This window comes from Tetrao urogallus (genome assembly GCF_951394365.1).
Source record: "Tetrao urogallus genome assembly, chromosome: 15".
NCBI lineage: Eukaryota > Metazoa > Chordata > Aves > Galliformes > Phasianidae > Tetrao > Tetrao urogallus.
In genome coordinates this window covers 8,303,515-8,322,347 of record NC_136828.1, presented here as the reverse complement: position 1 = coordinate 8,322,347, position 18,833 = coordinate 8,303,515, and the positions used below count along the sequence as shown (strand labels likewise).

At 55.5% G+C, this 18,833-nt stretch overlaps 1 protein-coding gene across 1 annotated transcript; it reads left to right on the top strand.

Moving 5' to 3' along the window:
- Window positions 1-343: 343 nt before the first annotated feature.
- Window positions 344-16,909, top strand: CACNG3 (calcium voltage-gated channel auxiliary subunit gamma 3; the record flags this gene model as incomplete). Its single annotated transcript, XM_079542912.1, has 4 exons — window positions 344-554; window positions 14,781-14,864; window positions 15,615-15,755; window positions 16,398-16,909. 4 exons carry the CDS (start codon window positions 344-346, stop codon window positions 16,907-16,909), a joined length of 948 nt encoding a protein of 315 aa, XP_079399038.1.
- Between the last annotated feature and the right edge of the window lie 1,924 nt (window positions 16,910-18,833).

Sequence of the window (18,833 nt, the reverse complement as noted above, 5' to 3'; positions counted from 1 at the left end):
CCGGTGCCCCCCTCCCTGCACACCACCCCTCGCGGCCCGCCCTCCGCTGCCCCCCGCCCCCGCCGCCCCCCGCGGCTGCCTTGGGCCGGGCGGCGCGGGGGAGGCGCCGCGAGAGGCTCCGCGCTCCCCGCCGCGGGCGCACGGCGGAGCCGCTCCGCTCCGCGCCGCCGTCGCTCGGGCCATGCCGGCCGGGAGCCCCGGGGCTCGGCGGCCCCGCGCTGCGCCGCCGCGGGGGCCCGGCTCGGCGCGGGCCGCGGGGGCATGAGGCGCCGGGCGCGGAGAGCGGCGGCGGGCGGCGGCGCCGGCCCTTCCCCTGCGAGCCGCCGCCGTAGGATGAAGCAGCATGAGGATGTGTGACAGAGGCGTCCAGATGCTCATCACCACGGTGGGAGCTTTCGCAGCCTTCAGCCTGATGACCATCGCCGTGGGCACCGACTACTGGCTCTACTCGCGCGGCGTGTGCAGGACTAAGTCCGGCGGCGACAACGACACGAGCCGCAAGAACGAGGAGGTGATGACCCACTCGGGGCTCTGGAGGACGTGCTGCCTGGAAGGTACCGACCGCCCCCGGCCGCCCGCCGGGGCCCGGCCCAAGAAGCTCGGGGGAGGGCAGGGATGCCCCGGACCCCCGCCCCACGTCCGGACCCCCGCCCGGAGACGATGCGCTCGGCGGTGCCGCGCTGCGGGCGGGGGAAACTTTGCGGGCGGCTCCCGCGCGAGGAACGCGGGGTGCCGGGGGGGTTCCCCCCGTGTCGGGAAGCGGTGCCGGCTGCGGGCGGCCGCGGTGCGTACCCCGAGCGGCGGCGCCGTGTGGCGGGGCCGGGGCTGGGCGGCCACAGGTTCTTCTCTCTCTCCGGGCCCTGGGGCTGCTTTAACGGGAATCGAGCGGTGAGCGCATCTCTGAGCCGCTCCCGGCGGGGGCTCTGCGGGCACCGTGTTCGCGCCGAGGTAACGCGCTGAGCCCGCGGCCGTTCCCCGGCAGCCGGGCCGGCCCTACGCCGCCGAGCGGCACGGCGTCCTGCTGCTGCCCCGCCGCTGCTCGGCCCTGCGTCCCTCGGGGACCGCGCCCCAAGGCTGCCCCCCCCGTCTGCCCTCACGGCTCTGCCCTTGCAGCGGCAGCACCCTCTGTTGTCCCGCAGCTCTGCCCGCTGCTCCGGGGGTGCTGTCAGTCCGAAGTTCCTGGCTGAGATTTGTGTGAGCACCAACAGGCAGCGCTCAAACGTGAGCGTGAGTGGAGTCCAGGTGCTGGCACCTGTGCAGCAAAAAATGGCCGATGGGATCACCCTAACTTTTAAAATGAACGGCAGCATCTGGTGCCCTGCGTGCTAATGGGCTGCACTCCATTCTGCGGCCCTGGGGGTGCAGAGCTACCCCCACCCCAGGAGAGGATCTGCTGACATGGGGGCAAGCGAGCACAGCACCGAGCTGCACCCACTGCCTCAGAAAGTTCTCGGTGAGTCACAGCCACGGCTGCAGGAATACCCTGCGTACTCCTGTGCTCGGCCCTAGGCCCACTGTAGGCAGTCGAAGCTCTCCTATTGATTCAAGGAGGGTTTGGATCATGCTCTAATTCCATAATAAGTAATTGACAATAATCTGTCTCCCTTCTCAGGCTGAGGGAGCAGAGGAGGCAGCAGACAGGGCTGTGAGAGATGGGATCACTGAAAGCATGAGTAATTTCTAAAATTCTTATTTTTGCTGGCTGTGGTTTTCTTCAGTGAATGTTTTATGTTTCCCTCACTGCCATAAATCACTGCTTTGGAAGGAGCCGGTGCAACCCTGGTCTCTTGGGCACAGCACATTCAGGAAAGGGCTCAGCGCTGAATCACGGGTCCTCACCCTGAGCGTGGCACAGGAGGGCAGGGGACACCGAGCTGAGATTTGAGTAGAGAGGTCCCAACTGGGGGTCCCACCCCACCCCACCCCACCTTGTGTTGGGGCAGCATGTGGAGCCCAGGTGCCCTGGTGCTGGGGGACATGTTGGTGCTGGGTGCAGGAACAGCACGTGCCATGTTCTGCTCAGGGCCATTCCTGCACTAGGGAGAGGAACTCGGGGAAAAGGAGGCAGAGGGGCAAGGCAGCCCCTCCTCCTGGCGGGGCCTCATCATTCTGCTGCTTCTGTGCATTCATCACATCTAGCTTACAGAATAAGGACTGCTGCATATTGTGAACCTCTCCCCGTGGTGAACCTGGCCGTGGGGTGCTGGGAGCACGCAGCACCAAGCAGAGCTCTGTGCATTGGGGTGCACCTGGGCCTGGAGATTTCTGCTGCTGACAGGGGTTTAGCGTGCGCTGCGACAGAGGAATTAAGCGTTGCTCCGCTCCTCGCCCGCCTGCGTGCGTGCAGCGGATTATTGAAAGGACCGAAGCGGCGCCGGGTGCGCGGCATCGCAGCGCTCTGTGAGCCCACAGCAGCAGCACGCAGCCCTGCGTGGGAGCTGCGTCACGTGGCTGCGCTGAGCCCATGGCAGGAGAGGATAAATCTTGAATGAAGCCGCAGCAGCAGAGCTGTGTGAGACACCCACGCCGGCAAACACAAATTAGCGGCTGCCTCGACAGCGAGAACCCGGGCAGTGCTCACCGTTGCCGTGCTGGCACAGCCTTTGCCGTACTGTACGTTGCAGTGTCTGAGTTGCACGCTGCAGGTTGGGGCCGGCTCCCCGGCATCGGGAGGCAGAGGAGGGAGGATGGCAGGGGTGGGGAATGCCGTGCTGGAAGCGGGGCTGCCCCTTCCTCCTCTGGGAACAGGGAACGAAGTGCTTGGTGCTTCCGGAGCACCCTGACTGCTCCTTAGAGCCTACTCAGCAAATGCTCTGATGCCCCACTGGCCCCATCTGTCTGTCCATCCTGCTTTCTTCATTTGTCCTGCCAGGACGTGTCTTTGCCCCATGTGCCCTGCTGACTTCTTGTCCTGGGCTTGGATGGATGCAGGGGACACGGTGTCCCTCTTGCCTGGACCAATTCTCACATCCCATGGTAGCAGCAGGGCCACAATGCATGACAGAGCCCATTTCTCCCCACTGAACTCAGAACTTTTCTTAGGTGTTGTTCATCTTAGGGGAGTTTGGCTAAGAGTAAAAATCACTCTTTTGGATGTTGTCAGTGAGCAGCAGAGGGAGGACCGGGACCTGCCTGCCCCAAGCAATTCCCAGAACTGCCTTCACCTTCAGCCAGGGCCCACTCACCGCTCCCACATCTCTGCCCCTCTGCCCCTGCTGTTCTCACATCCCAACCCCATTGCAGCTGGGAATAAACAAACTCAGTCTCTTCTCCAATATGTCACCTCATGGGGTTCCTGCTTTACCTCTTGCACTCTAATTCTGACCAGTTTTCTTCTGCAGAGCACCTCCCTGGTGACTGCTCACCACCTCTCCACACCACTTCTTTGCTGTCATATCCAGCATGGCAACTGCAGCTCCCGAAGGCAAAGCCTTGGCCATGCCTCTGCAGAATGACTGTGGGTAACTGAGCCCACCTCTGCACCTGTTCCCAGCAGCCGACCCTCCTCCATCATTCCTGACTATTGCAGTTGGACTTTTCCCTGCCATTTACACCTTTTATCCACAGTTAATTCATATTATTGTTAATACTTTCCACAAAGACACAGCTGTAGCCCAATGCTGTTTCAGCAGCAGGTCCCACATAGAAACATCTCATTGGAAGGCAATTCACAATCTCTACAGTCTGCTTAATAAAGCGCAATACCACTCTTTTACTTCTTCAGGACAGCTAAATCAAACAGCTTGTGGAGCTCTGACTACGTTACGTTAATGCCCTGCTTTGCAGCCCAGCCCATACTGCATGGGAGCAGTGCAGCTCTGCTCCCCACGGGGTTGTTCCCGCAGCACTGGTGCCACATGCCCCCACACAGCCATTGCCTGTGGGGATCTGTAGGGGCAGATTAACCATAAAGCCAGCTGTTGTCCTCCAGAAACTCACCAGATTGCCAAGATGAATGAAAATTCCTTTTAGACCTTCAGAAAACTCCTTAGCCTGTCCTCCCAGTGCTACCGGGATGGAGTCCTTCAGCCCCACCAATTCCACGTGCACATCTAAGAGCAGCTGTTCAGCATCCTCCCTGATCCCTGTGGATCCCTGCGGAGACAGAGCTGCTTGTCTCCCAGAAGAGCAATACCTGGTGCAGAAATCGTTGGGTGTCACTTCTGCTCGTGACTGACAGCTGTACTGCTGTCTCCCAGCAGTGGTGGGGAGCTCCTTTCTTTCGGCACAACTGAAGAATTTCTCCTTGTATTACTCAACCATGCAGGTTTATTTTAACCTACCCCGTTAGCTCGTATGTTCAGCCATGTGCATGTGATAACTGCTGTTTCCAATAGCAGGAGTCCCAGTTTTGGACTCTTTTAGTTGCAATTTTGAGTCCCTCTCTCCAGCAGTATCGAGCAGGGTGCAGGGAACTCCTGCCATGGTTCTCCACCTGCAGGGGTGGCTCTGCACTCTCCTCTCCCCCTGGCTGTGCCCACAGCTCCTCTGGACTCTGCAGAGCAGAGCTGCTCACACTGAAGGCGGCCGTGGGCAGTTAGCAGCTGCTGCTGGCCAGCCACCAGCTCCTGGAGCCTCACAGCCCTCTGAGGGAGGCCAAACAGAGAATTTCCCCAAGGTGACAGCAATATTGTTTCTGTTAGAAAGTTATTATCTTTAATTTTTAAAAGCGCCAAGCAAATGTCCGTGAGATTGCGATCAGCCATGATGGAGCACATTTTTGTGCTATTCATTATCAGCAGGTATTTAAGGAGCCGCTCATCCTGTTCTTCTGTCTGGATGCCATCTGTGATGGGCTCTCAGCAGCACTCTGGCTGCCATTTAACACCTCTCTGTGGTGCTCACAACCCCACTTGGCTGCACTATCTGCGCTGGGGGTGTGTGGAGCAAAGGCTTCTGCCCCCATGCAGGGAGAGGCAATAGTGCAACAGGAATTAGATACAGAGGCACCTCAAATGGCAGCAATGGGGGAGGGTGAGGAGGGCACGTTGCCCATGCCCTGATGCAGTTTACACTCTGCAGGTTTAACCCCATCCTTCCTGCCCCCAGGAAAAAGGTATGTGGGGATGGGCAGGGCTTGCGCCTAGTGCTGGGGGCAGAGATGGGCTAGGCAAAACTGCTGAGCATGGGACTCAGGTCAGACCTCTGACTTGGGCACCCCTACCCTTCATCTTGTTGAAGGTTATATTGCATACGCATTCATTATGCTCCTCCAATGGAGATGGCAATCGGACTGCCAGACCCCTGGCCTGCTCCACACCCCTGTTTCTGTACCAAGAGCCATAGGAGCCTTTCTAGGCCAGAGCTGGGCCACAGCATATCCTGCTGCCATTGGAGGATCCCACTCTGCTCGTGCCCCAGCTCTGCTCTGAGATGGGTGTGTGGAGCAGCGGGCACAGCACTCACCTCGTGGGATGCGCAGCAGCTGTCAGCACACCGCTCCCATCGTCTGGGGCAGCGTGGGGAGCCAGCTCCTACATTGCTGTGAGCAGCACGTGAGGAGTGAATGTATGCTGTGAGCAGCTCGGGAGCAGGCGTTTTATTGCTGCATAGGCGTGGTGCAGAGTCTGTCATCTCGAGAGCTGCTCCTGTTTAATAGAGGTGGAAGGCTGAATCTGAATGAGGCTCAAAGTGTTGTTTTTTTCCATGCAAGGTCACTGTCTCCATTACGGCTGTAAATAACTGGTGATGGCTCACAGAGGCAGCCAGCCCAAGCGCTGGGGCAGCCACCATGATGGTGCCAGGTCTCTGTGCCCGGTGTCTGTGCACTGGCCAGGCAGCGGGAGAGCAGCATTGCTGCGCAGTGCAGGGTTACATGGCTGCTGGTGAATCACTTCTCTTCCCACGAGCTTTCTGCCTTTCATAATTTGCAGCTGCAAGCAGGTCTGGGTGAGTTCACTGGTGTTGGTCCTAAGGGGGACGCACAGCCCCTCAGCTCTGCTTAGTGGGGTGCAGTCCCTCTGACACAGCCACAGCCCTCTGCAGTGCCCACACTGCTTGGGATGAGGTGAGGTGACACAGTCGTGATGGGCACCTGGCTCGGTGCTTCTGGCACTATTCACATGGATCTCACCATGGATTTTTAATAAACACGAGGTGTACTTTGTAAATAGACATTGACATCTTTTTTCAGGAAGATCAAAATTGCTCTCAAAATTCTGTAACTGTGCTGAAATCCCATGGAAGAGAACTCCTTGCAGCTGTGCTTGGCTGCATTTTGGCTTGGGGCTTGGTGCTGGGCTGCAGGTTCCCACTTTCCCTCCTTGGGGCTCTGCTCTGCCTGGTGCTGCACGTGGTGTTGTGGCTGCTTGTTGAAGGATGAGCACCCCGGGGAGCACATCGTACTGTGCAGTCCTCCATCTGTAATGAGGCACGGCTCGCTCCAGGGAGCACAGCAGTGAGCATCCCAAGGTGTTCCTTTGATTTAGAAGACACCAGCTGTGGTAAGGAGTGACAGTGCTGGGGTGACAGCTGCTGTCCTCGCTCCATGCTTGTGCACACTGGAGTTCTGCAGAGGCGACGTTCTGGCATTGCCTCACAAGCACTGCTCATGGGGCGAGCCCAGTCTTGGTGGCTCAGGTGCTTTTGCATCTCCTTATTCGATGATTATGTTCCCTACCCACTATCTGATATAGAGGAGTGTTTTTCAAAAGAAGTTCAAAGTAGGGAATGCTCCATGCTTCATGCTGTCCAACATCCTTTGGACTGGTTGTATTAGAGGTGGATGGTACAGAAATACTCCTTATGGTCATTTCCTGAAGCAGAGGCACACTGTGCCTACACATTTTCTCAGCAGAATTACTGGGCGATGGCTGCAGACCTGCTGGGGGCAGAAGGAGAAGTGGTGCAGCAGTTGTGTGAGGAGAACTGATTGGAACAAATGCTGCAGGGCTGCGGTGACCAGGTGCCCTGATGGCTGACGGGTGCATATCCCAGGCTGCTGCATGTTCATTGGGCTGCACACCTGGCTGTGGCCACCAGGAGCATTAATGGTAGAGCTGCAGGGTTCTTCCAGCAGTGCTTGTGCTGGAGCTGCACTGTCCCATGCTCAGCACCAAAAGGAGCTCCTGGGGATGGACTGTCATTGCAACAGGGCTTTGCTCCCTGCTGGAATATGTGCGATGACAGCTGGCTTGTGCTTGCCTCCCTAACCCCTGCAGAATTCACTCGCGCACTGGCTGACAGCGTTTGACAGGCTTGAAAATATCAGGGTTTGTTCGCAGTCATCGTGCAGAGAAGCAGGAAGAATTATTATGGCTGCTGAGCAGGTAATGCTGCATGATGCTGTTCTCAGATACTGTGTGCTCCTTATCTCCTGACACCACAACCCGCGGACAAAACCCAGCACTGTCGGGCTGCCGCCATCCCCACGTGAGGTGATGGGGAGCTGTGTTTGATCACACAGAGAGCGGGGTCAGGCCGCCAGGTGGGCAGGGCAAGGCAGGGAGCAGGCAGGCAAGCAGCAGGCAGGGGCGGGGGCTGCAGCCCAGCAGTGGGAGGGCGTCATGCATCACTTGGCATCGAGCAGTTCGTGTCCCATGCGGAGCACTGGGGCATGAATGGGGCAGCAGCTCAGGGCGGTGCGGGAAGGAGCAGTGCGTGATTCAGCCTGAGCACAGTGCAAACAAAAGGCGTGTGAGGGTGACATTTGTGCTCGTGCCTGGCGGATGCTCACTCTTGCAGTTTGTTTGGTAACTGTCCCACTGTTGTACTTTTTGTTCATGCTGAAAATGTAAAGGAAGGGGGAAGCACCCCCTGCCCCCCGAAGGTTACCAGTACTGTTATTGAAGTGTTCCTGATTTTCACTTGTGCTAAGGGACCTTTGCCATGTCATCGTGGCCTGCACAGCCCCCCTGTGCCAGCACTGCCTTAAGGTGAGCAGGGAGCCCGGAGCACCCCATGCCACCCAGCTGCTGTAACCCTACCTCTGGCAGCTGTCCGGGCTCTGATGCAGCAGTGGTGGTTGCATCATTGCTGCCAGCACACAGAGATTCAGGGGGTGCTGTGCCCCGGGTGCCTGCTCAGTGTGAGATCTCTTAGGCAAGGGAAGAATCAAGACTCAAGTCTTCCACCTTTCAGTGTCCTTTCAGCAACTAAAGGAGGGCTGTTAGAAAGAAGGGGAGAATCTGTAGCAGGATCTGTTGGGATAAGACAAGGGGAAATGGTTTCAAACTGTAAGTGAGGAGATTGAGATTGAGCTCAGCCTGTAGGATGCTCCCAATAAACAGGGAGTGAAGCTGCAGTGCTGCTCACCAAGCACTGCTCATCCCCCCCTGGGGCTGCAGCCCTCTGCACCAAACAGAGTTGTATGGATATGTCTGCTTTCAGCACTTCAGCTGAAACCTTGGAATGCTTCTGTTGTTAGGGGGATGTGAGAAGGAGTATAATAATAATTTTTTTAAAAAGGGGGTGTTTGAGTGGCAATCCCATATCTGAAGCTGAAGTACTTAGCTTCGAATCAGTGCTACATGAGAAAGAAAAAGGAAATTTAATATCACTTTTGCAAGGAAAACAGCCTGCCGAGCCTCCTCCCGGGCTAAATGTGCTTCAGAGATTGACTGTGAGGCTGTAAAAACTATCGATGAACTGTAAACATGAAAAGATCACCCCGCTCGTGGCCTGTCAGAAGCATTAGGTTGGAAATGCTCTGTGCTCCGCTCCAGCATGACTCACCGAGTCCTGAGCAAATGTGTTTATTTGTAAAGATCCCTCTTTCAGAAATAGTGACCTTTTTAATGCCTCATGCAGCGAGCTCAGAAATTCTAAATTGCCTTTTGGCATCTTCCTGGCCTCGCTGAAGCTCTGGCAGTGCTTTCCGTGGCGATTTACATATTTTTAGCCTTGATGTTCTGCACTGCTTGACTCCTCTGAGGAGCGATTTACCTCTCAGAAAGAGGTGGAGGAGCTCTTTTGGTGCCTCCTTCCCTCCTGCACAGCCCTCCTGCGCCGGGTCCCTGCTCGCCCGTGTGCCCCGCGTCGGGGAACGACGTCGTGATGGTTTCTGTGCTCTTTCTCGATGTCCCCTCAGCGCTCCGCAATTCCGAGCAGCTGATTTAAATGCGGATCCCCTCTCTCCCTTTTGTTGGGTGCGCTTTTGTTTTCGTGGCTGTTTGCATACTAACCGGGCGGCTTTCCGATTGATGCAAGCTCGTGTCTCAGTTGTGAAATTTGGGGGTAAAACACTCTTAAGTCATCCTCTATTCACAGCTGTGTTTTTATACTTAAGTCTGTTCTAACTGCTTGGGCTCATAACTGTTTTTTTTTTCCTGTGAACTGGCCGGTAAAACTCTGCAAATAAACGATAGCGCCTGAACTTCGCTCTGTTTGCCCATAGGAAGTGTAATCAAGCCTTGATTGCCACAACCTGAGCCGCATTTCTTAATGTCTTGATCCATTCCCCTTCAGCTGTCGGCGCAGAGCCCAAAGGAGTGCTGCCTGAGCGAGGGGCCGTGCTTCAGAGCTATGAAATTGGCATTTAAGGGTTTTGGGGAATTCGCTGGACACTTTAATACGGGCAGAGTGAAACCTCCCGCTTCCATCGTCACGCAGCCTCCTCTCCTACTTGTTATAAACAGGCACTTCAGCAGCCTCTGCTATGATGTGTCCTTTGGTGCAGGCAGCAGGCACAGAGCGCAGCATCTCCTACCCCCTCTCTGTGTTATCTCTGGTTAAACATCTGGTTAAACTCCTCTGATCCTCACACGGAGGATCCCTAGGAGGTCTGTGCACTCCTGACACTTGTTTTTCCCACCTCATCCTCTCTGGATGGGTTTTACCACCGATTTTAGCATTCTAGTCGTGTGAATCGCCTCGTAGGGTTCAGAGATGCTGCGTGAGTCAGATGGACTCCCATAAATGAGCTGGTCCTAGCCCTCTGGTGTGTTACCCCAGCTCACAGCCATGATGTGCAGGCAATTACCGCTCTGCCCTTTGCTCTCTGACACACTCCCCCCCTCCCCGCCTTGATGTGGTGCTCCACTGCACCCTGCCTCCTCCTCCCCACTCTGCTGCAGGCTTACAGGCTGCGGGGCCGGGGGCAGCTCCGGCTGGGGCTGTGACACGGTGCCCCTGTGCCCCTGAACCTCGTGGCTCCCACTGAAGACAGCTCCAGAGCCTCTGTGCTGCAGGGACGTGCAGAGGGCAAAGAGTAAAGGAGAGAAAAAGGCATCCCAGAAACACAGAGGTTGTGCAGAAATAAGAGAGAAGAAAAGGGTGTGAGTTGCAACAGGTTGGGTGGAAAGCTGGCAGAAGGCAGCAGAAATGGTGGGGAGGAGCCCCACGGGGGGACATGGGCTCAGATCCTGTCCATGCGTGTGTGTGCGCTGCAGGAGCGCTCAGCCCCGGCTCCCGCCTGCCTCTCTCTGTCATCATCTCTGAGCTGGTGATTTTTTCAAATTCCTACAGTTGTATTAATTTGAAAGGATAAACTCAATCAGCGAAGCTCATTACTTTCCATCTCGTGGCTTATTTACATGGATTCTGGCTGCTCCAGCCCTCACTTTGCTATCATAGGAACGTCAATTACTTTTTACAATAAAAATCAATGCCGTTGAAACAAGAAATGTTCTCCTACAAAATGCCACAGAGCTGCCCCAGCCCAGTAGTGGCTGCCATGTGCCTCATGGGAGGTGGCTGAATTCACCCTCTCCCTCGCCAGAAGGAGTCTTCATGTCCCTGCTCCTACCCATGGTCCTCATCCCACTCCACTGCAGGATTGGGCCGGGGGGAGGAGGGTAGATGTCATTGTAGGGCCTCTCTGGTCCCTAATGAGCTCCAGTGATGAAGAAGGAAACCTGGGGGGTGGCCTGGAGGCAGCTCTGGTGCATTACCTGATTGCTTCTATCGTGAGAACACCAAAGCTGAGCCCTCAAAGAGGCCAGAAATTATCCATCCTTTTCAAACTTTTTTCCTCCTCTATTATTCAGAATTGTTTTGCTTTTCTGAACTGCCTTGTGTAGGTTGTAGCAACCCCACAGATTCCAGAATGGGAGATGATGAGTCACTGTCAAAATGTAGATTTTTTTTCATTTTTTTTTTTCTCCCTTTTAGCAATGCTGAGGGAATAAAGTCTGTGACACTCGGGCGCTGGCACTGCCTGCAGCAGCAGCATCTCTCAGCAGCCGTGATACAGAGCCTGGCTGTGCCCAAGGGGACACCCAGATCCCCCCAGGCACTGCCCAGCCCTGAGCTGTGGGATCATCGCTGGGCACGGGGCTGTCCCTGTGTTTTGTTGCCCACATTCAAGCTCCTGTCTGAGCCAGCATCTGCCCATCCAGCTCCGCAACCACGCTGCTGCCTCTGCCACCTCCTTGCAGTTGCACTCCGTTAGTTTGACTTGGGGATTTTCCACTGTTTTTTTTTGTTTTTTTTTTTTTTTTTTTTGAAGGGTAAGGAAAAAAAAAAAGAAGAAAAAAAAGAAACCTTCAGAAAATACATATCTGTGTAGGTGACAGCTGAGACACCAACCACCACCAGAGAGGGGGAGAGGGTGTGAAGGAGGGGGAGCCACATCCCATGCCATTGCCCTGCTGGGGACCTGGCACCGGGCCACTGCGGGGAGCAGGGATGCTCAGAAGGGCCGTGATGCTGGGGAAGCAGTGTGCCAAGCTGCAGGGAACCCATCTCAGCACAGCAGTGTGGAGCACAGGGCTTTTCCCAACCGTTGCACACACTAATCTTAGTTCAGCAGCTCGCCAGCAGGGTTCGTGTAAGCAGATGCCTTGTGAGAAGGTGGCAGGCTGCAGTCTGAAGGACCACAAAGCCTGTTTCAGAATGAGAAAACACCAGCCCTAAACCTGCTGTGTCCTCATCGCTTTGCATCGAGTGCACAGGGTGCAGCACTCGGGCAGGCAGTTCTCAACCCGGTGGCACCACGTGAAACTGGGGAAGGGAAGGAGAAAATGAATCCTTCCAACTCTGCAGGCATCTGGATGGTGGGCGGGAGGTAAAAAAAAAAAAAAAAGAGAGAGAGAGCTCTGGAGTTTGGATTCCTGGGAGATATATTTTTTCCTGGGAAAGTCTTGCTGGGAGCTGGGTGCCTGAGCACCTCCGAGGTGTGCTGCAGGCCCACAGCACAGAGTGCTGCAGCTGAGCTCCAGGCTCTGTTCTCCTGTGGGTGGTGAATGCCAGAGCGCTCAGGGCACCACGGCCATGTCCCTGTGCCATGCAGGTTCAGCCGGATGGGCTGTCTGTAGCTGAACTCTCCAGGCAGAGCCAAGTGCTGGGCCTGACCTGGCAGCCGGACTGTGGCTTCCACTGGGCTGAGCCCACTAAGGGAAAGGCTGGTGGGAGCTCTGTTCTCACTGAAGAGCAGTGCTAGCTCATCTTCCCAAGCCCAAGTTGTGCTTTGCACACTGAGCAGCTGCAGCGATCTCTGAAAGCTGTTCCACTGGATGAAAAATAATGAGGTGTTAAAACCAGAACCGGAGCTCTTTGCTCTTCTGGCTGCTCAGGTGAGGGTCTGTGTCCCTGACTGTTAACACTGCTGGCACTGTGAGAACAGTGCTTTTCCCAGCCCCCTCCCGTGGCCCTCTCTGGGGAAAGGGCTGTGAGGGGAAACGGACCTGAGATAAAATCAATTAATTGCCTTTGCATTCTCTGATAAATGCAGCGCAGAGTGCCTACATCGAAATACAAATGAACTAAACCAGCAGCAGCAGAAGGCTGAAAGGAAACATCGCCCCGGGAGCAGGGGGAGCAGAGGGCAGCATGAGGGTTGTGTGCAGTGGGGGGCTGCAGTCTGGGGGGCGAAGGGGGCTGAGGAATTGCCTGGAGCACAGGGTGGAGGGAATGCAGTCCAAAATGCTGAATGCAAAATGTGTTCTGTGAGTTCATCTCTTCCAGGTTTGCTGTTCCTTACAGGCAGGGCTGCCATGAGAGCAAGTCAGTGGACAGAGGCTTTTCACAGCCCATGGTCGGGTTCTGTCACACCGCAGTGCTGTCCTGCAGGGCAGAATGAAGGGACACGGAGCGAGCAGCGGCATGAGGGCAGCTCCTCCCGAGGAGAGATGGGAGTTGGGGGCACTCAGCGTTGTATTTGTTTGGAGTTTGGGACATTTTTGGTGTGTCAGGTGACTAAACATTCACCATGGTAACAGTCATCAGTTAATGAACAGAATGGAGTAAAGGATCCGACATAAATGTCAGCGCGTGAAATAGATGCGGCGGGGCGGCAGCGTGGGGCGTGCGGTGCCATGCCCCAAAGGATGGGGCTCAGAGCTGGGGCTGAGGGGTGTGAGGGCCCTGAAGTGCTGCCCCTAAGCATGGGCAGCAGGCAGGAACCGGTGCTCAGTCCTGCAGCTGAGCAAAGGCTCTGTGCCAGCACTGGAAAAGTCACTTTTTTGTGTGTGTGTTATTTGTTTGCTTTTCTTGATTATTTTTTTAAGTCACTCTCTGTTGCAAAAGAAGTGTTTTGGTGGGTCAGAAAGCACTGAAGCAGAGAGGTTGCAACTTCAGCTGGGGAGGGGAGTCGATGCAGCACAGCTGTGTGCGTTCTGCTGCTGCTCAGTGCTTCGCTCCTGATGGGGCTGTACTGTTGGGTTGCACTGGGGAAGGCAGAGCTGCATGGGCAGATCAGGGCTGGAGCTTCACTGCTGTCGAGGCACTGAGAGAGACAGAACTGTGTTGGAACCTTGGCTCTTCCACCAGCTAGCCCATCCCTGGTTGAGAGTAGGGATATGTCATGGTGGGACCTGGTGTCAGGGTGCTGGCGTTTGGTGTGGTCCCAAAGCTGAGTGACAGCTGGGAAGGAAGGAGAGAAATACAGTGGGCAGTGCGTGGGGCAGAGCATGGCTGATGGGCACAGGGTGAAGGAGATGCAGGAAGCCAGGAGCTGGGAAGGAGGAAGAAGAGGTGGCTGTGCCTCATGTGCTGTCCTTGCCATGCCCAGTGCTGCCTGCCCCAGCGGTGCTGCCCATTCTCAGCCTCCCCTGCGCCCGCAGTTCCCAAAGCAACAGGAGCAGGCGCTTCTCCCTCTGATGCTGCGTCTCTGCTCCAATGACAGCTTGCCACCTCCAGAGCTTCATTGCCAGGCTTTAATTGATGCCTGTCATGATGCTCAGCTCCCCCAAGCCCAAAGCTGGATCTGATGGGGATGGGGTACGGTAGGAAGCAGCATGACTTGCGATGGCTTTGGGTAGGCCAGGAGTACATGGTGCATCTGTATGGGAGAAGAGAGGTCCCCAGGACCTGCACTGGGTCAAACTTCATGTGAGCATTGGCCTCTTCAGGCTGGAGCCATAACCCAAATGGAGACAGCTGCAGGATCCCTCCTGCCCCATCCTGAGCTTTCATTTCAGAGAAGACATGCTCCATGCCTCAGTTTTCCCATGCATAACATCAGGAACAACATTTATCAACACCTGTGCACACTCCTGCATTAATGTTTGCTGCTCACTTTGGAGACAGCAGCTCTGTGGGTCCTGCAGGCTCTCTTCCCTTGCTCGCTTCCTGCGCCACTCTGCTGTGCATCACCTGGCAGGAGTGGGCTCATCCTTGGCTTCTACCTTCTGTGGCACAACCACATCACTTTGGCACAGGAGAGAGCTGAGCCCTGAATCACAGCAAGGAATGAGCCAAAGCAAACAGGCAGACACTTAGAGGCAAAATGCTTTTGTTTTGCTTCAGAGGCAGGAGGGGAGGGGAAAACCAAAAAAAGAAAAAGAAAAAGAGCCTTTTTTTTCCAAGTGTGAACTGGGAGGCCACCAGGTGCAGAGGATCAGCTGCCCCAGGCACTCCCAGCAACTGTGTAGATCTCAAGGCCCCACCTTGTGTCTCCCCAGGAACCTTCCGAGGAGTCTGCAAGAAGATCGACCACTTTCCTGAGGATGCGGACTACGAGCAGGACACAGCTGAGTACCTCCTCCGTGAGTCTGCTGCCCCACACATTGCCCAGAGCCCCAGGGTCTCAGCATGGACTCCCAGTGCTGGGATGAGGCCAATTCCCTCCAGCACCTTCTGAGCCCTTTGTTCAAATGTGAGGCACAAAGGTGCAAACTGACAGCCGCTGGGGGAAGTGAGCGCACACAGGGCATACCCTGACTGAGCAGGGAATGCAAGTGTGCAATGCCCAACTTGTCAGCAAACAACCCCGTGTCAGGCTGGAAAGTTTGCATGGCACATTGAGTGGGCACCACAGGCACAGTGACCCCCCAGCAGTGCTGCAGCTCTGCAGGGAGTGCTGTGCTGTGCACCCGCTTGAGGAGGAATGTCTCTAATGGAGTTGGTTTGCCATTTTAGTAGATGAGCGTTTAAGCTCTTCTCCCACCCCCTCCCACAGTTAAAACAAAAAAAAAGAGTCTATTTTAAAGCCCCCAGAATGGCATTTTAATGGGGCTCCTCTGTATTACTGTGCATTTAATATGGGCCCTAAGAGAGGCATGAGAGCCCAAACCAAGGCTCAGCATATTTTAGGTGCCTTTGTTTTAGCAGCAGGGAGGGATTTGCTGCATTAATTGCTCTTTGCAGTCAGTTTGGAGGCTGAACTTCTGAAAGGGTGAAAAGAAATGACCCCTCTTTAAGTAGTAACTCCTGAGATCTGATATCCATAGGGCCATAGCAGCAGCCTGTGTGCCAACCTAGGGTCCTTCAGCCTGTGCCCTGTCTTTACGCCACAGGTGCTGTCAGAGCCTCCAGCATCTTCCCCATCCTCAGTGTGGGCCTGCTCTTCTTTGGGGGGCTGTGCGTGGCAGCCAGCGAGTTCTACAAGAGCAAACACAACGTCATCCTCAGCGCCGGCATCTTCTTCGTTTCAGCAGGTGATGGGCTCTGGGCTTGCTGGGGAGCACAGAGGCTGGGGGCAGGTTCGGGTCCCCAAGGCCAGCAGCACAGGGGGCTCAGCTGTGGAGCTGTCCCAGAAGCAGGGGGAAAACCCACACAGTGCCACTGAGAGTCCAACACAGGGCAGGTTGTGCAGGATCTGCCCTCAGCCCTGTGAAGCCTGCAGTGCTGGGCAGCAGGTGGAGGGGCTGCTGCAGATTTCCTGCAGAGCAGTACCATCAGGGCTGCTCCTCTCTGCGCACAGCTCCCCAGCGCTCCCACTGATTATCTTACGACAATGTCTTTGTCTCAAGGAACTGCTCTATTCTGTGTTTTTCTTCTCCCCACAAAGAGACAAATTACTCTCCCTCTCCTGGCTGGAAGAAGCCATTGATGCAGATGAGAAAACAACAGAAAAAAACATAATCGATTCATTAAGTAAATACAGAAATGTATTAGCAGCTTCCCAGCCCTGAAGCTCTGCTGGCAGTGCAGAAATTGCCCAAAACCCAAAGAAAGTCTTTGGGCTCCGTCAGGAACTGAGAGACAGAGTCACTTTGCTTCGTGCAGGTCTCAGCCCTGGGAACTGGGGCTGACCCTGTAGGGATGCTGCTGGTCCCATCCCTCTCCTCCTCCCACAGGTCTCAGCAACATCATCGGGATCATCGTCTACATCTCAGCCAACGCGGGGGACCCGGGGCAGAGCGACTCCAAGAAGAGCTACTCCTACGGCTGGTCCTTCTACTTTGGTGCGCTGTCCTTCATCATCGCCGAGATGGTGGGGGTGATCGCCGTGCACATGTACATCGAGAAGCACCGCCAGATCCGCGCCAGGTCCCACTCGGAGCTGCTGAAGAGATCGGCATTCACCCGCCTGCCCCCCTACCGGTACCGCTTCCGCCGGCGGTCCAGCTCGCGCTCCACCGAGCCGCGCTCCCGGGACATGTCGCCCATCAGCAAGGGCTTCGGCACCATCCCCTCCACCGACATCTCCATGTTCACCCTCTCCAGGGATCCCTCCAAGGTCACCATGGGGACGCTGCTCAACTCGGAGCGGGACCACGGTTTTTTACAGGTCCACAACTCCATCCCCAAAGAGTTTAAGGAGTCTTTGCACAACAACCCGGCCAACAGACGAACCACGCCGGTCTGAGCCCCGCCGCCGGGCACGTGTACAGAGGTGTTTTGTCAGGCTGCATGACATGATCCTCGTGACGGTGTAACCCATGAAACCCCACTTTTAAGGACACCCCAACGAGCTCCCCGTGCCCCTTTCCCCAGGTGCCACCCTGGGGGGACGCCGGGCTGGGACGTGCTGTCCTGGTGGGCACAGCCCCAGCGCCCAGAGGGCAGGTTGGGGGATTCCCAAAGTCACCATCGTTAATGTTGATAATAAGCGCAGTGTTCCCTTAGCTGTATGTCCCACTGGAAATGCTGGCGACAGCCCTGTCTGTGAGAACCCCGTCGGGTCATTACTCCCAGCGGAACGCCTGGAGCCCAGAGCTGGCTGCTCTGCTCATGGTCTTGAAACCGCGTCCCGTTGTGGTGGGTGGAGTGCTCGGGATGGGCTTCTTTATGGTGTTTCGTGCATGCATTAAATAGCTTGGAATTCAATTTTGTCATGTCAGGTTGGAAGAAACATCCTTTTGCAATTTTCTGTGGTCATGAAAGGGCTTCTTTCTTTCCTCCATTCTTTCTTTCTTCCTTTTGGTGCATTCAGACCATGAATGGACTCAGGAGCAAAATTTCTCCAATGACTGGTAGCAATTAGCCAGCATTTAATTAACCTCTAACGTTGCAAGAAAATGAAATAATTCCTGAAAATTAATACCCTCTCAGCCACAAATTACTGTCTGGGTACAACAGAGGAGGCTACACTTGACCTGGTCACGCTGAGAAGAAGCTGGGATTAGGACTGGGCCTTGGCTGTGGTTGGTGTGCTGATGGTGTGTGGTTCTATAATGAATACGACCAGGAGATGAATGGGAAAAATAACAATAAAGTCATCCAGTTTGGCAAGCAAGTTCCTTGGCTGGATAGGTGGTGTGTGCTGTGCTGTGTCACCAGGGATCGTGCACAGCATCTCATTGGAGTTGCACCCCATGCAGCTCCAAGCTCTCCCACGGGGCTGTTGGGGGATGCCGGGGGGCTGCATGGGGAAGGGGCTACTCTGGGTCCAGGTATTTCTGAGTGCAGTGGGAGCCCCTGTGTGCTGGCTCTGCTTCTGGTTCACTCTGAGCACTGAGCCGTGTCCCTGTCCAGAGCAGGGCTCATCTGGATGCAGCAGGGCCTGAGCAGCTGCTCCTAGAGCTGTGCACTTAGAGGAAGCCTCACATAACTGCCTGGCTAAAATGATGGATTCCCATGGCAGCACCATGGGTGTAGGGGTAGAAGAGCTCCTGATTGCCCTGTGCAAGGGAAGTTCCCGGTGCAGCTCGTGTCCTCATGGCTTGTTTGCTGCTGTTGTAAGGAGTGGGTGAGAAGTCCTATTCAGATGCTAATTAGGCCTCTTAATTGCAGCAGTCGCTGATTGCATGTATTAAAAACAGCCGAGGAAGTGAAGCATCCCGATCCTAGGGAAATATTTAAACACGAAGTAGTAAAAGGACTTGTGTAGAATGCAGAAACAGCAACATTTTAGTTTACCTGGGCTGTGATCACCAGCCCTGCAGGGCTCCACAACTCCCAGCACACCTTCTCTAGGTGGGTGCCCTTCAAAAAGAGCATTAAGCAATGCCAGGGTGTCCTGGTGGCAGCAGGCTGACCGTGAGTCAGCAGAGTGCTTTCAAGGCCAAGAAGGCTAATGGTGTCCTTGTCAACCTATGGCTGACTAATTGTTGACCACAAGGGTGCCCATTAGCCAGCAGCGTGCCCTGGTGGCCAAGAATGCCAATGGGACTCTGGGCTGCATTGCACAATGAGGCTAGCAGGTGAGAGAAATGGTCTTCCCCTCTGCTCTGCCCTAGGGAGGCTACACCTGGAGCATTACACCCAGCGCTGGGCTCCCTAGGTACTGACAGACAGGGAGAGATCCCAGAGGAAGGCTGCAAACCTGCCTGGATGTGTCCCTGTGCAAC